At 37.0% G+C, this 17,478-nt stretch overlaps 1 protein-coding gene across 1 annotated transcript in view; it reads left to right on the top strand.

The window, feature by feature from the left end:
* The first annotated feature begins 2,615 nt into the window (after nt 1-2,615).
* SLC1A3 (solute carrier family 1 member 3) overlaps nt 2,616-17,478 on the top strand; it is a 62,323-nt gene continuing 47,460 nt past the window's right edge. The window contains exons 1-2 of the mRNA XM_080572897.1: nt 2,616-2,890; nt 4,420-4,694. Coding sequence (XP_080429023.1) covers nt 4,514-4,694 — 181 coding nt within the window. The 5' untranslated portion in view covers nt 2,616-2,890; nt 4,420-4,513. The remainder of the gene's footprint in view (nt 2,891-4,419; nt 4,695-17,478) is intronic.

A 17,478-nucleotide genomic window follows, 5' to 3' on the forward strand; every position in this document is an offset into this window, starting at 1 on the left:
CACCAAACCTCAATTTCTCATCATTTCAGCATGGTCAAAAAATGAAAGAGCCAATCTAGTATCTCAGGAAAAAAACATGCCATGCTCCAGTGGAAATATTCAGGAGCCTAAGGCTGTGTCTTAACTCTGCCAAATATTTGCTAACTTTTAAGGAATAAATTTGATCTCTCAGAGCCTCAGTTTCTTCATTAGCAAAACAGGGTCTAACGGTCTAACTAACTGTTCTAAGACGGGTTGGAACTTGCAGGGGAGTAATATATATTCTTGTTTTGTTCAACTCAATTGAAGACTGGGGACATACCAACTTAATATGAATAAACATATTCTTTCACAAGCATATCACTCCAATTTTGCTGTTGTGACATGGATTGCAATCACGTTGTAACAGTACAACGTTGTCAATGTGAAATTGGTGGTAGCACAAATCACTGCTGCTCTGTCAATCTATAAACTGTACTAATGCTTTTCCATATTCTTGGTGTTGGCTGGTTTGATCTAAAGTCTACAATATTTCTAGGAACTTCTATGTTTTAAGTTGTTATTCTTAGAAACTAATAGTACTACTGAAAATTACAGATATAAGTGTTTAACCAGTAAAATTGCAAATCTTGTCCTAGTCCTGGTAATTAAAGATTGTATAATAAATCTGTTAAATTGATTGCATATTTAAAAGTAGATTTATTGCAACTATGTATTGCCAGGAGACACTGTACTATTAACTCTGACTCATTTATTTTTATCCAAGGATACCTAATATACATGTTTATTGCAATATGGAGGATAGTGTTCTTTATATACTCTTTATAAGTTCCCTTATTTCACTACCAAAGATAAGTAAATTAACAAAAGGAAAGGATGTCAGGAAAGGAAGAAGACAGGAAAAAAAATAATAATTTTTTTTAAACATGTTGCCAAAAAGTATTCAGTTAGTATTCTGTTTTTCTAAGCACTGTCTGTTGCTTTCTAAGAGCTAATAAAAATATTGCTGCTGAAGTTAAACTAAACTGTAAGATTGCTTATTGTCTATTTACATTTTGTCTCATGGAATAGCTAATTCTCTTTCATTGGATTATCCTTGTTTCTCATAGACTCTACTATTAATTAAAGTGTTAAATGATGACATACTTTGGGATCATCTCACCTGGGGCCTGACCCTGCTCCCATTAGGCAACTGGAACATTACCATTCATATGAACACAGGGCAGAATGAAGTCCTTATCTGGGAGGTTTCAGAGAAAGCATGCCATACTCCAAAAGGAAGCATCATGCAAGCAGATTGCTAAAGGCCAAAGGTCAGTAAAGAGGTCAATTCCCGTCTCCAGGCAAAAAGGTGAAAGTATGTAAAAACTGAACCAGAAAAAATAATGATGAGATAGACTTTTAAGATGACAGGTATAAGAAAATACAGCACGTGACTTCTATCTTTGCAACACAAGAAGCCAACAATTTTTCTTGCTTTTTAAAATAAATGAATAACAAATAAGGTAATTCAGATGTTTACTTTCTCTCTTGAGAAACCTAAGATCAAGACTCTGCAGTTCTAAATACAAGTACGAACCTACAGTAATCCCAAGCATGGTTGCATTAAAAAGTAAAATAATTTTTTCTATGTTACACATTATGTGAAGCCTGTTTTAAATTAACAAACATTTTAGCAAAACCGTTACCGTGACTGTGTGAAAGTAATACTGCTTTCAGTTTTATTTCTTACCTAAATATTTTCTGTGTGCCTGGTACATAAGATTATATCTGTATACTTGAAATGGCTTTGTAGAGAAAAAGAAAAACATTAAAAGCAACATAATTCATCAGCAGAATTCTTAACTTTTACATTTATCATACATTTATATAAACTTCCATTCATAGTATTTGTTAATCTTTTAGGAAAATGCACTAAAAATCTCATGAAAATTTCACTGAAGTATAGTCATTGAAGAACTTAAACTGACTCTAAAATGAAAATGTTCTTCTAAAAGTTAAAATCTTTGGGAATTCCCCCAGCTCTCCTCCCCAAGTACCTTTTCAATGGTGCAAACTTTTAAATGCTAAAAAACCTGAAGGCCACTTATTTTCCAAAAGTCGATGTTATATTCTTCATTGTTCACTCCCTGCTATTGAAACGGACTGGATAATGGGGCTTAGCATCCAGTGAGTTTAAATTGCTGAATTACAAATTTTCTCATCACGAATTTTGTGTATCTTCAAGAAACATACAAAGAATTATAGCTGATTAGGTTTTTCTTGACAATGCTCCAGTCACTTTTGAAAGATATGTCTGGTTCCCCACCCTGGGGAGAGGGAGTTCATGAATAAGTGTCTTTAAAGATCAGAAAATATATGATAGCCTCACACTATGCCTCTGTTTAGAACAAGCTAGCATGCTCATGTATTTTATCATTTATTCTGAAAAGCACAGGAACGGTGTTATGTAATTATGTGGAGGCTTTTCAGTTTCCCAGTCTGGAATATGGAATGAAGAAGCCGTCCCCGCTCCGTGTGTGTGTGTGTGATCCTCCAGTTCTTCCTGGGTTCTGATTTTGCATTTCTAATGAAGCTGAACTGACAAAGCGTGAAAGTGGTCTAAAAGGAAAAACAAAGAAAATGACCCTGTTCTCACTGTGCCGAGACTCATCAATATTCCAGCAGCTCGGCTTTCCTCTCTTGTCTGATGTGTTTTCTTTTCTTTTTTTTTTTTTTTTTTTTTTTCAGAGCTGGGCTGACAGTCTCCTCCCCTTTCCTTAAGTTACAGGGATAGTAAGTTGCTGTATTCCCCAGCACATGCAGATTGTCAGTTTTCTCTGTCTCCCACTCGCTGAACTGCTATATCTGCTGGGAAATCCCTGCCTTATCTGACACCTCTGTGTGTGTACAACACTGCAGATCTGAAAAGGTGAGCCGATCCTTTAATCTGCTGGGGCTTGGGGAACGAAATCTTTTCTCTCTCTCCTCCTTTGTATGTTACTTAATGTAATGATACTTTTGCCTATAACCATGTTCTTTCTTGATCTTACTGTTAAACTATAGAGGACAGACTAGCTGTGTGAATCATCTCAGAAACAAAAGGCACTGTGAATGAATCTGTGTTTTACAAAATACTGAAAATTAATTCGTCTGAAAAAATCCTTCTTGCACACAGTAGTCGTGTCCAAGCTGGAATACGTAGTAATGTAAATATCTAGTTCAGTCTATGAATGCTTTCACTCTAACAAGTTAAGCATGCATCATTCCGTCACACAGAATATTGTACTCAAGTGCCAATGTTCAAACATAAGGTAATTCAAAAAGCAGTGATCAAATCCCATCAAAACAAATTTGTAACAACGTGGTATTTTCTGTAAGACACATGGTTTCAAAACTCTGTGTATTTACAGTTTAACCGCTTCCTAAAAAAAGGTATTTAAGCACTAGACTTACTATGTTGTTACAGTTGCATTGTGTATAAATAGACAGATTTCAGTGGAAACTACTGTCTCTGAACATTTATGAATTTCTAATTTCATCATAAAAACATGATTAATGAACACTTAGAAAACTGGATTTTCAGCCTGGAAAACACTTTGTGCAGACTCTGTTATTAAATAAGTTCATACTAAGCAGACATAAATATTTAATTTTTAAACAAAGAAACAAAAAATAATGTTCTAATGAAGGATTTTTAATACTAAAACATTTTCGGGTTGATTCAGTGTTTGATTTCTTAAAATCAGATTATGTCCCCATAGTTGCTGTTGGACCATGCTAGCCATTACTCTGCAATGTGAACTTGTATTATGGTTAGAAGCAAGAAGCTAAGTGGGATATAACTTCTGATACTTTACAGATGTGCTCTAAATAGTTTATACGCTTCAAACATGAATGTTATCAACATAAAACTGTCAAAAGCATATCTTCTAAATTGTGGTTGAGGGATAAATAAACTATTCCTGCTGGGTTTTGCCATGTGAAAAGGAGGAATTCAGACAATGCAGTCAACCATTTGAAAACATCTGAAATGCAGAACGTTTTAAACGTTCCATTTCAAGCAAAATATTTCTATCCATTGGTTAGAGTAAAGGTGAGCTAGATTTTATTTTTTTTTAAGATGGTATGGACCAATTAAAAGTAAGCCCGACAGATAACTTTAAACATTATAATTACTTATACTTCCAGGTATTGTACCCATTTTATGTTACCATATCTCTAGCAACTGGAAAAAAATTACAGAATGACAGCAAATTCAGATTAATTTCTGAAGACAGGATACCCATCTGAACAGCTCATAAAATCCTTTTCAAAGAGTTCTTCTCACAGCCAACAGCTTAGATGTTGCAAATAATACAAGTTGTACCGAAACATGAAGAATAACCACTTCCATGTAAATATATGGCTAACCATTCCTCTGAAATTTTATTGCAATATTTGATATTTCTTGTCTTACAGGTTTCTCCAGTACCTCCCACGGAAAAGGGTCTCTCACCTTTCTGAAGGGATTTTGACAGAAGTTAAGTGTAAGAGAAAACTTTCTGCAAGACCGATGACTAAAGGTAACGGAGAAGATCCCAAAAGTGGAAGTAGGATGGAACGCTTTCAACAAGGAGTCCGGAAACGTACACTTCTGGCCAAAAAAAAGGTGCAGAGCATAACAAAGGATGATGTTAAAAGTTACTTATTGAGGAATGCCTTTGTGCTCTTCACTGTTGTTGCTGTGATTCTTGGTGAGTAATTTGTTCAATAGGAATATTCTGTTCCCCAATGCATTTGACGATGACAATTTGCCTGGGCAATTTGCATTACAAAAAAGATCCCAAATTCTTCTGAACTGATAAAGAGTGTTCTGGCTTGGAGAGCTTGGGCTCTGACACCAGCACGTTGAAATTTTGCAAAGAGCCATTTTGATTATTCTAGGGAAAATAGTGGTGAAAGAAATCAGCTGTTCTATGGATTCTCCTCTTAAGGAACCAGGTACAATAACTGAATGGAATATTCTCAGCAAAATCTTCTACCAAAACAATTTGCAGCAAAATGCTCAGGATGTAATTTTTATTTACCTAATCTAGCTGAAACTAAAACCTTGCAATGATAAACAGAAATCCTCAATGAAATAATTTAAAATTAAAGGGTGACATTTCTGAGCAAAGTTCAATATCAGAGCCTCAATCTTTGTAGTTTTCCCTTGACAAATGCAAACCTGTCAAAACTAAGTACAAGCTTATGCTTGCTCAGTTGCTCACAATCTTACACATGCATCTTTCAGATGCAATTGGGGCAACAATGGAAATGCTACTTGTTCAAAGGACTGCAAGATGTCACCTGATTAAATGCCTTTTTTAGAGTGTATTGAGAGGAATCCAGAACATTAAATAGCATTTAGATTTGGAATGCAACAAAATGTTAATTTAAAATACAGCTACACATTTTTTTCACATAAGAAAGAGAAAAATCTGAGAAAAAATGTTTAAAAAACAAAATTTACTTAATATAATTATGTGATCACCTCTGGTCATTTTCCTTTAAATACAGATTAATTTTATACATGGTACCACGATATGTTCCATGAAATGATATTCCTTTGTGTGAGCAAGAGCATTATTGTTTTACCATACATTTTTCTTTTTATTTTCTGATCAGTTTAGGTATGAAACTGTGAATCTGATCATCAAAACCCATATGTTAACACTTAAAGATAAGGGTATATGTCCTAAACCTACATAGGCCCTAATGCTAATGATGATGCTGTTTTGCATAGATCTGCTTGTTCTATTTCTATGTCTTTCTTTAGGAATTTAAATTTCAGGGATTTACTATTATTTTTGTTTGGCACCACTACTGCAAGATTATTTTAGATTACTTTCAGCTTTCATGGTCTTTTTCTGGAAGAGAGTTTATTGGTTTGCATAAGGGTAAAATGAAGTACTTTGTTGCTGTAACAGAAAGACCATTCTCTCATGTTTATCTATATTGTTTGATCAAAAGTGCTTTTCATTCCTAACTAAGAATTTTCTCAATGCAAAAAAAGAACCTCTACTGTTCATATCAAGGGTACAAATTATAGGCATTCTGTCTACAGTTTTCAGGAAAGGCAGAACTAACCAAGCAGGTTTTGAAACACCCTCCAACCACTAAGCAATACAATTCCTCAATCAACATCTGTCTATACTGGACAACAAGACTAAAGCACTTTTACAATTTTTTCACTGTCACATAGCTCCTGTGTCACAGACCTCCATAAAATTGGCAATGTGGGAACAGAAATGTAGTCTCGACAAGTGTGTTTACAGTAACTGCATGTTCCAATTAGCTTTAGATGAGTAGTGACAAATGTGAGTCCGTGGCTCTGCTAGCACTTACAGCCATTTCAGAGTACCAGTAAGGCTGGAACACAAGCTGGAGAATTGATGAAAATGTGCATCTTAAGACGACCCAGCTCCTAAAATTATGCTTATGGACCAGACATATCTGGAGTAATGTTCAGAAAAGAGTCTGTTCATTACTGTTATGGAATATTCCAAAATTTTCTCCCATTCCTGGTGTAATTTTATAGTATACTCATGATTAAAACAGCAAGTTCACACTTGGCAGCTCATATAAAGGTAAAACTTCTATTTTGGGGATTTTTTCACTGTTGTGGAAATATTCAGAAGTAGAGAACAAGAAGGGAACAATTGGTTGAAAAGTTTGGAAAAGTATTGTTGGTTGAACTGCATCTGTCTAGTTTGGCAAGAACAAAACTTCTATCATCCCTCAGCTGTTTGGTGATCTATGCACAATCAGATGATGGGCTTTCCTAGCAGACAGTAATTAACATCGAAAAATTAATGCACCAGTTAGCACCTCTGACTGTTTCATTAGAGATGCTAGCAAGTAAAAATAGGTGGAAACCAATCTATGCTCAGGTCAAGGTTGAATCATTTAAAAGAAAAGATGTTTAATGCTCTCTGTAGTCTAAACAAATAGAGACATCAGTTTCTAAGGCTGTCAGTCCAGCAATGTTCATAAAGACTCAGCTCAGGACAACACAAATTTTAGCTTAAAAGAGTGCAACATTTCTTCAGAAACATTTCTTTTAGGCCACTTTTGCCAAGGGAGCAAGATGAAAAACCCTATTTAATAGAAAGCATTTCTGACTTCTTTGCTGGACAGGATTGATGCTAGTAGAGGTGAAGTGTACAGGATTATGTCTTAGCCTGGTTTTGGGACTGTAGCTTGTAGCAGGCAGTTGAGTTTGTCAGATAACTTTGTGTCTGTGGAAATAAGCATGAAGCTGCAACATGCATTTGTTTGTTTTGCATATGGCTATTTTACAGACAGAGCAGAGATTTTCTGGCATGCACATAATAAGGAAAATATAACCACCTACCCTTACTTTTGCTGGTAATTCAATTCTGAACTAATTTCTAAAGTAAACTCACTAGTTGCTCCAATACAAAAAAAAAAAAAAAAAATTACTCTTTAATAACCTAATTACGAACATGCCAGAAGTTATAACTCTCACTGAGAATTACTTGCACACCATTCTCTGTTTCCTAAAAATCTGAAGAAAGGTCTTCTTACTTCACATTTTGCACAGGTAGTGTCTATTTAGTACTGCATCATTATTATAATTGTTGCCAATTTTAGGGAAACTCAAAGTGCTTTCAAACCCTTTGAGAAACTTTGAGAAAAAGTGTTCACCAAAGTGAGTTACAATGACGTTTTTCAGATTCTGCTGACCCACCTAGAAATATTAAATTAGGTTTTTTTGTTTGTTTGTTTGTTTGTTTTTTGTAGTGGGTCTTGGCAAAAGCCAAAAGATGTGTGAGATGAATTTGGGCAGCTGACCATTGGTGAATTCAGGGTGTCATGATGAGCAGGAGCAATTTTAGGTATGCTAGAAGTCTGGTGGCTCATGGAAAATCTTCAGGAAGTCTTACAAACTTTGAAGTGTTAGTCAAATTACTGGAAAAATAACAGAGGCTGCCCTTGCTCCCATGTTATTGAACTTCATTGTTCTGTCCCCAAAATACCTTCCTCTAGAAGACACTTGATTCTCTGCTACCTACCTTCCATTTTTCCAAAACTGCTAAAAGAGTCCACACTTTATTCTGGAAGGACTTTTAAATGCCCAAGAATCTCTTGTGAATTCTGAACTTATACTGAAGGAAAGATCACAGTGCACAGAGGTTCTGAGAAGCTGTTCGCAGAGAGGGAGGATGTGAAGTACTATAAAAAACATTTTTTGCATAGGTATGAAGCTATCATAGTCCCTTTCAAAGGGGACAGGGATGGAGCATGTTCTGGAAGCTGGTTTGGGTTTCTGGCTGCGTGATGGCATCCAGTCCTCTGTAATTCAGGCAATCTCACAATGAATGTGAGAGGTCCATACATTCATACCAAATCTGTTCAACAACAGGATGCACCATACATAGGATCCCCAAACTTTCCAACATAAGAACAAAAACAAACAAACAAAAACCAAACAGCTAGCTAAAAATACAGGATGAAGATAGTAGGGATGAAGGCATTTCCAATGTCCCTATGGCCCCCAAAAAGTAGAGTTATAAAAAGCCTGCAGATGTTCCTTCATAATTCAGAAGGGGTGGTGGGGGGAGGTAGGGGAGGCGGGGGAAGGTCTAAAAGACCTGGATAATGAAAAGCTGTGCAGAGAAGCAGATTTGCCTATCTCAACACACAACTTGTCCAGACAACGATTTAAAAGGAGTCTTAAGAGGTTCAAGTCCATGATATATGGTTAGATGGAACCCCTGGATAACACCCACAAAAAAGACATTGTCCAGTGTATTGAAGCTTGTATTCCCAAGCTTGTATTCCCAAGCAGAGCTACAGGCTGGGAGATGAGTGGCTGGAAAGCTGCCTGGCCGAGAAGGACCTGTGAGTATTGGTTGATAGTCGGCTGAATATGAGCCAGCAGTGTGCTCAGGTGGCCAAGAAGGCCAACAGCATCCTGGCCTGTATAAGAAGCAGTGTGGCCAGCAGGGCTAGGGAAGTGATTGTGCCCCTGTACTCGGCTCTGGTGAGGCCACACCTTGAGTACTGTGTTCAGTTTTGGGCCCCTCGCTACAGGAAGGACATGGACGTGCTCGAGCGAGTCCAGAGAAGGGCGACCAAGCTTGTGAGGGGTCTGGAGAACAAGTCTTACAAGGAGCGGCTGAGGGAGCTGGGGTTGTTCAGCCTGGAGAAGAGGAGGCTCAGGGGCGACCTTATCGCTCTCTACAGTTACCTTAAAGGAGGCTGTAAAGAGGTGGGGGTTGGTCTGTTCTCCTACGTGCCTGGTGACAGGACGAGGGGGAATGGGCGAAAGTTGCGACAGGGGAGTTTTAGGTTGGATGTTAGGAAGTACTTCTTTACCGAAAGGGTTGTTAGGCATTGGAACGGGCTGCCCAGGGAGGTGGTGGAGTCACCATCCCTGGAGGTCTTTAAAAGACGTTTAGATGTAGCCCTTAGTGATATGGTTTAGTGGGGTACTTAGTGTTAGGTCGGAGGTTGGACTCGATGATCTTGAGGTCTCTTCCAACCTAGAAATCTGTGATACTGTGATACTGTGATACTGTGATACTGTGAAGCGACATCTTTTCTGCTACTGGTAGGTCCTCTGTATCCACTGAAGAGAAGGGAATTTGACCCCATTACACACCGGCAATGTGCACTGTGACAGTGCTCAAGGCAGCCTTCGTAAAATTTGCATGAGAACAAAGCAAAGATCCATCACTGTAAGAGAAACAGCTGTGGGAGGTGAATCCTAGGAGAGAGAATATGATAAAATATAAAGAGAAATGTGATATTGGACAAAAGGATAAGATGTATACAAGAAAAGCAAGATAGCTTAGGTACAGCTAAGGAGAAATTCCTTCTATTTGTGCTGAACTCAGAGGCTGTCTTTGTCTTCATGCTCTCCTAAAGAACCTGTCCAGCATGATTGCTCCTTTTTACTGTGAGCCTTCCTAGCAATATACTGAACCAAATATATAGCAATAAATTCCTAAGCCAAGACTTAATTCTATTTGAAGTTAAGTAATATTTATAATTTTGTGAGGAAAAAAATAAATAAACAGACACCATATGGTCCTTTAAACAGTGCAACACTTGAAAATTAAAACATGATCTTTTCAAAAAGGGTAAGAAGTATAGAAATACAAAGAGCTGTAATTCTGCTATCTAGTAGCCAGTGATAAATGTCAGATGGTGAAATATGAACAGCACACTATTTTAACAGTTACTTGTAAAATAAAATTATGTACATTTATTATCACAGTCTTAATGTCTTATCGTACACTCTGGTGTTAATGAAAAGAAACAGCACTAGTTGTCAGACTGCCATACACAATGTAGTAACAACAATACACGTGGCTGCTCTGTGAATCACAGCTGTGCATTCAGTAACAGTGCAGATATTAGTAAAGATACAAAATATGCTAAATATTACCTTACTAACTTCCTATTTGCTCTATTTGACAAATCAGTGGACTTGCAAAGTGGTGCTGAAAAGTAGCATTTGTGAGTGGTCATAAATCAGTCCAAAGAAACAATCATTCACTGCTCTCCTCGTACAGTCTGAAAATGTAGGCATTGATGGCCTTCTCAAATCTCTGTCTAGAAATTCAGTTTAAATTGATTTATGTAATACTACTTCATACAAAGCAGATTTCATGTCTGTGGGTAGAATTCAGGACATTAACAGAGACATTTAGGGTGTTTATATGATTTCTAAGAGATTTAATGAAAAATTTCCCTGCAATGTTAGTACAACATGGCAATCATTTTATCAAAGCAGAAATAACAATAGAAAAAATGGCCATATTAAAGACCATTATGAAACAATTTGGGGCTGTATGAGCATCAGAGAGGACTAAAAAAACATTTTCAGCAGCAAATCAGCTAGTGCTAGGGCTGGCCACTCCATTCCACTTTTCAACATGTGTGCACTGTAGTCACTATGGTGACTACAAAGCACTACAAAATCATAAGCAAGGTGCTACTGACTTGTATGCTGAGTAAATGTTTAACATAAGTTTCTTACCAGCACCCTAGCTATTGAAAAGACTCAAATGAGTTGTCATTTGCACTGGAATGCCTTTCGGCTGGCCAAAATGAAGGTATAACCCAAGATGACATAATCAGTTGTTTATTGATTCCTGAAAATTTCATTCTTTCAGTGTGAATCTGTCACATAGTACTCTTGAAATAATCAGGCATCTAAAAGTTTGTGTGGGTTTTATGGTACCAAAGAAAAAATAGTTGTATTTTTAGGTGAATCAAGATAAAGGGTATTTGAAAAAGTATACAAAGAAATCCAGTATGAAAGAGGTAAATAAAGAAATTCAATCTTCTGAATAAGGTTAAAAAAAAAAAAAGTAAAATACAAATATAGACATTCTGATGCTTTGTAGTGTAGCATTGACTTTTAGATCAGGATAAATAGCTGCCAGGAGATATTAATTATCTTTTTCATTTTTTCATGCCTTCTTTAAAAGGTCAGAACCAGCAACTGCATAAAATAATCCATGCAGTCACATTAGCTGTATATATCCTCTGCCCATCCTCCCAATTCTGTACTTTTACTGTGCATTACATTCAGATTTTGTATTTTATTTAGCTTCAGATTAGAACTCAGTATCCTTGGGATTTACCATATTTTGTCCTGTATTTGTTGCCTAGCTTAATATAGTCCTGTTCAGCCTGGACCTTTTGAGCAATATCTAAGTAATAAATAATTATTTTATTTTTTTTTATTTTTAAAGTAAAAAGCTAAGAGATTTCTTCCTTGTATACTAATTTCTCCAAAATTCTCCATATTCACAGAGTATGATAATGTCTATCATGTGTATTACGAAGCAAATAGGCTCCTAAACAGTTTTACTTCGTATCGTTGACACAAAAAAAAAAAAAAAAAAGAAAGTGTTTGGAATAGGGAAGATACTATGAAAAACAGGAAATGAACAAATGGAAATTATTCCTGATAGATTTCAGTAAATGCTGGATTACTCCATTTATTACATCAACCCAACAGAGCTGGAATTGTACTGATACTGTGTGTACTTTTAAAAAACATGATGAAAACCCAGAATGTATAACCTCTTTAAAGCCATGCAAAAGAAGTTTATTTTGATGAGAGATTTTATAAAACATTTTTGGATTAAAAAAAATTTAAAAAAAATAGGTCCATGAAACTATAAAAGAGTTAAAAGGAAAACATTTAAAAGCAGGAAAGGAGGCAAAGAAAACCAGAAAGACAACATGAGAATCAGAAGGAAACAAAAGTGTTATTGCTATCCATGCACTGTAGTTGTACTCCCATGATCTTTCTCTTAGCAGTAGTTATATCCACCTTTTGAACCTTAATTCCTTAAACTGAAGAAATGAATTTTCTTTTGTTAAATTTAAGATGGCTACCAATTTTCTATTGGTATTGATATAAGATCATAAATGGCTTAGCTGGTGTACACTGTGTGCTTGGTATTCACCATTTTGATAACTTGGCCTAACAGAAAATTAATTTGTTCAAGAAAGGTCTATAAAAGATGGGACTTACATGATAAGTATAATTTACACTGATACTTCACTGATACCAGCAAAAGACCATTGATGAATTAGACTGCTGCATACTTTTTGATGTCTTTTGAAATCTTTTTATTTTTACATATGTTGAACAAAAAAGGATGTATTACCTAGTTCTTCAAAGTCTGAAAAGTAAGGGAAGCTACATGTGGAATACAAAGCTCAGACCTGGATGTCTTTATAGCGCATGAGTGAGAGATGGCAGATTCAAAAGGTGACCCCACAAGTCCAGAAAGAAAACATGTAAATGCTTAAAACTTGCCAGGAGGAAAAATGAAGCAGGATTACATTCCCACTCCTTGCTGAGTGAGTCAATGGACCATGCCAAATATTTCACCCAATCAAGATCCAGAAGCAGATGAACCTTCACCTTGGGAATGGTGTCAACAGTGCTTGAGGAATTGGCTCACACTTTTCCTTTCAAAACTGAAGTTGCAGGATGGATTCCACCATTCCTTTCAAAGTTGTGTCGTTGGTCAGAATGAAATGCAAGACTTCTAAAGGCAAATATGTACACCAAGTACATATACCTAATGGCTGAAACAAGCAAGGAGCCACGGGTTGTTGAGCAAAACTTGGAGTAAGAACAGTAACACAGGGCATCCCAAATCCAGCTGATTTTCTGCATGTATGTGTCAGACATGCTCAGGTCAGTTTCTAGGCCCCCAGTACTTACACTGGAAATAGGCAAATTGATGTTTAGGTCATGGCAATTCTGAGAAAAACACAAACAGAACTGTGAGAAGTGAGGAGTCTTCCAAAATGAATGGAGAAGTGCCAATTAACTTCATGGATTCTCAGCACTAAGCTTTTTACCTAGAGGGACTTTGAAGGTCACAATTTGGACTCAGGTACTTACTTTGTGATTAAGTATTGTTCCAGGTGCCAGTTTCCCTTTGCTGTTTTTGTGACCTTTAAGGTAGAGAAATTCTTCCATTCTGAATAATGACTAACAGTGAGAAGAGAGTAGCTATATATATAACCTATATGCCAGCTACATCCAAATCAATCCTCTGTGGTACAACATTTTCAGAATCACAGACCTCCCACTGTATCCCTCAAATGGCAACTTGTAAGAAGTCAATCAGTTAAAAAGCTCATGTGAGACTTCTTTGGAATCGACTGAAATAAAACAGTTTTGAAATTCATTTGTTGAAAGAGGATGTTGACCAGTAAACTAAATAGATGGGAAATTCTAGTTAAGGGTAGTTTCATCAAAGTCATAATAGAGGAAAAAAATGGGTCACTTAACAAAATCAAATAGCTAGAGACTTGAAAACATCTTAGCTGTCTTTTTGAAAAGATGATAATATGATTCCACGAATTTCAGTCACGAACTTGAATGCCCTATTGAAAGAATATACTGGGTGATAAATCTAATAGGGTTACAATAATACTTAAATCTGATATGGCAGCAGTCCTGTATTCTACAACAGGAAATCCTTCCTCTCAGTTTACCCAGGTTGTTTGCATGTGTCAGCAAAATACTGGATGAGAAAGAATCTTTAAAATCTTCCAGCGAAGTCTGCCACGTGAGTTATGTTCCATGACCAAACAGTTCTGGCACAGGCATATCTCGATTCAACAAAAACTTAATCCTCAGTGGCAAACACCTCAATTACAGATTTAGACTATCAGCACTAAGTTAAATTAACAGGTGGTTTTGTAGGAATGAGAAGTTGGGCGAGCTCCACAGAGATATGAATGCATAATGTGAACCTCCCACAAATGATCATATAAAACTGCACATCAAGGAAGCAAAGCCTGCAAAGATGTGTTTTGTAATATATGTCTAAGGTGGAATTAAAAAACTCAAATAAAGGCAACTACCAAGGTCTAACCTCAGGCTCTCTGTTAAGTCTACACCAGAAATTCTTCAGAGTAGAGCTCTGTTTTCTGACTACATTTGTACAAAATTCTTGGCACTGAGGGGTCTCAGTCTCATTGACTGTGATTCCTGAGTGTTGCCGTACTGTAAAAAAAAACGACAAAATAATACAGTCAGGCAAACGGAACTGTTGAAGAGAAAACAGAATTTGGTGCTGTTAAGGACTATGTCAGCTTCCAGTTGAGGAAAAACAGGCAAGAAAGAAACTATGTAAACTTTACAAGAGATCAGCCTTCATATCTGTTGGGAATTACTTTTTATGGGAGTAAAAACATGAGCATTAGTCAAGAAGGTGGAGCTGCAAAGTAAACCCAGGCATGAAAAAAAGTTATGACAGTAATTTTGTAAAGTGCTAAGTAATACCTTAACTCTGGACAGTACTTCACTAAATGTAACCTGACATTTTTTTAATGCTGTATCTTTTTTATATGAGAAAGTAAGAATGAAAAAAATCCTGAATTTTACTGGAATTATATGTTATTTTATGCAGCCAAACCAGTAGTAGTCTGTCTTTCAATAAAGTCTTTTGTGTGAGAACGAAAATAGGAATATAGAAAATGTAGAAACACTTCAAGAAATACAAGGGAAAAGTCAAGAATAAAATTAAAGACTAACAGATAAGCCTAAGTTGGACAAAACAAGAATGATATTTTTGATGTATTATCAAAGGGAGAAAATTACTTCCTGACTGGGGAAGAAAGGCAAATGAACCAAATAACTAGAGAGAGAATGGAAACCATGTTATGAGGATAACAGTGGAGCCAAAAAGCCGCAGAGCACAGACTTCAACAGTTTGTTGGTGGTGCTGGTGGCATTTTTGTCTGTTTTAATTTTCAAACAGTGCTCAAATGTTTTATATTCTCAGATTTAGTATGCAAATGTCCTCATATAGGCTGTATCTCATAAAGCAGTGATTTTACTCATTGCTTAGTTACATCAGTTCTTCCGCACAGCTTCAGATGCCTCATTCACACCATATGCCTTCTGTCCACAAAATCTAAGGAAGAGATACTGTGTCTGCAGCTGAAAACAATGTGCAAGTTGCCCAGTCATAGCTATCAAGGTGTTTCAGAAGTTCAGGCCCCTTTGAAGTTAGTCATTAACAGGCAGAGGTTTTGAGTCTCCTAAGTTTGAGTTGCAAACTGAGTGCCCTACAAAGCTATGTTAACCTAGTTATAAATGCTTATAAAATACATGAAAATTACAAAATGCCTCTGGATCTCTGCAAAGTGTACCTGCAGACTGATGTTACAAGTCTGGTGTGATTTTGGAAGGTAACGGCACTCACTGGATGAAGGAGATCTTCAGGGTCATGTTCAGGAGGCAGGAGCTGCTGATGCAGTGGCTGCAGCACTACCACTCAGCCTCCACTTGGTACAGCTGGGAGCACCATGGCTCACATGTGATGCCTGAGCAAGGGTAGCACAGAGACTTCCCTTCTGATACAGGGAACAACTCTTTGACATCAGTGTAACTCTTTCTCTGGTGTACATTTTTTTTCTCCGGATGTGTTTCTTTTTATAGCGTTAGAATTCTATCCAGATGGAATCTGAGGCTTTTTTTCTACTGTTTTTGATCTTTCATGGCTCAATTGAAGCAGGAGTTTCAGCTGAATCCCTTGATGTCTGGGAGTCTCAGAGAGCCCCAAGGTTCATGGGTGCATGCGCAGCAGACTCTGTAGCATGTGAGTGACGACCAGCCTGCCACCATCACTGCGTGCCATCCAGGACTCCCAGGGGTAGCCCACTTGTGCACAATAAATATAGTGCATCCTGACTAAAATAGTTTTGGTTTTGGTTTTGTTTACTTGTTTTTATGCACAGATAAACCAGGTAGTTCATTTTTTTCCCCAAAAGAAATAAATTAATATTTTGCTGCTAGAACTCTCCCACACCACAATCTCATATCACAGGCTTCTGGGTCCCAAGCACGTCTAGGATATTTGGCTATCTTAAAGGACTTCTACCCTGACTCCTGTCATCATATCTCTTCAGCAAAGTAAACAGATCTATTTGTGTCCAAACTGACCCATAGTGTGCTTCGCTGTATGAGAGCTGTGAGAGCTACTTTGAGCACAGCTCCTTAAGCTCTCTACTGCTCTAGCATCATGCACTTAAAAGTGCAGGAACACACCACAGGGATATTCAGCTATAGACGTGATATTCTCTGCTGGGCCTCTGTCATTTAAGAGCTGTAGAGAAAAGTCAAATAACTTATTAAGCCAATTCATACCAGGTCTTCTTCAGGTCTGGAGAAGAGCAGCAGGTTCTCGCTGAAAATAGTTCATCCTCAGAAATAGAGAATTTAAGGAACTCCAAGCTACCTATTATCCCCAATTCTGAATGGTTTGTGAGGAAGAGTAACTGATAAGGTTGCTTAAGGATATGTTTTTGCAATCAATTAAGTCAGTCTTACTCTGCCATAGGTTGCATATTTATAGCACCAACTGTTTTTTTTTCTCCACTTTCAATTACACCAGCACTGCTGCCATCCAGCACAGCAGTAAACCTGTCCAGGGAAGTAAACTGGCAGAAAACTGTCCCAGTAAAAATAGTTCCTCCCTAGTTTAGCTCCCAAATTAGATCATCTCAGTATTTGACAAGTGCACTAAAACAGTAAAAATTTGGATCAACTTAAACCGTAGCAATTTGGTGCTCTCCACGACATAATCCCCCTCAGTTTGATGCCATGTGTGCCCATTCTTACCTTTGTTTTTTGCCCACCACAGGACTTCCAGGAGTAAACAGCCTGGAATTGCCTTTCCTGAACCAAGGGGATTTTCCTATTTTGGGAACGAAGACTCACAGAGAGCTTTTTCAGTTATCCCACCAAACACACTTTATGTTAAGGAGCTTTAGAGAGTTCTTACACCTCTAGGATAAAAAAGGTTGAAGAAATGTAATAAGGCAGCACTGATGACTATATAACAAAAGATTTAGTTCTCAAATGCTTAAGAGCAGTAACAGCTACAGACCTAAATTGATTGAGTAAATAAAAGTAACCATCTAGCTACTGAACAACAGTTAGCATAACAAGAGCCGATCTTTATGATAAAATTG

This window comes from Anser brachyrhynchus, assembly GCF_964034855.1.
Source record: "Anser brachyrhynchus genome assembly, chromosome: Z".
Taxonomy (NCBI): Eukaryota; Metazoa; Chordata; class Aves; order Anseriformes; family Anatidae; genus Anser; species Anser brachyrhynchus.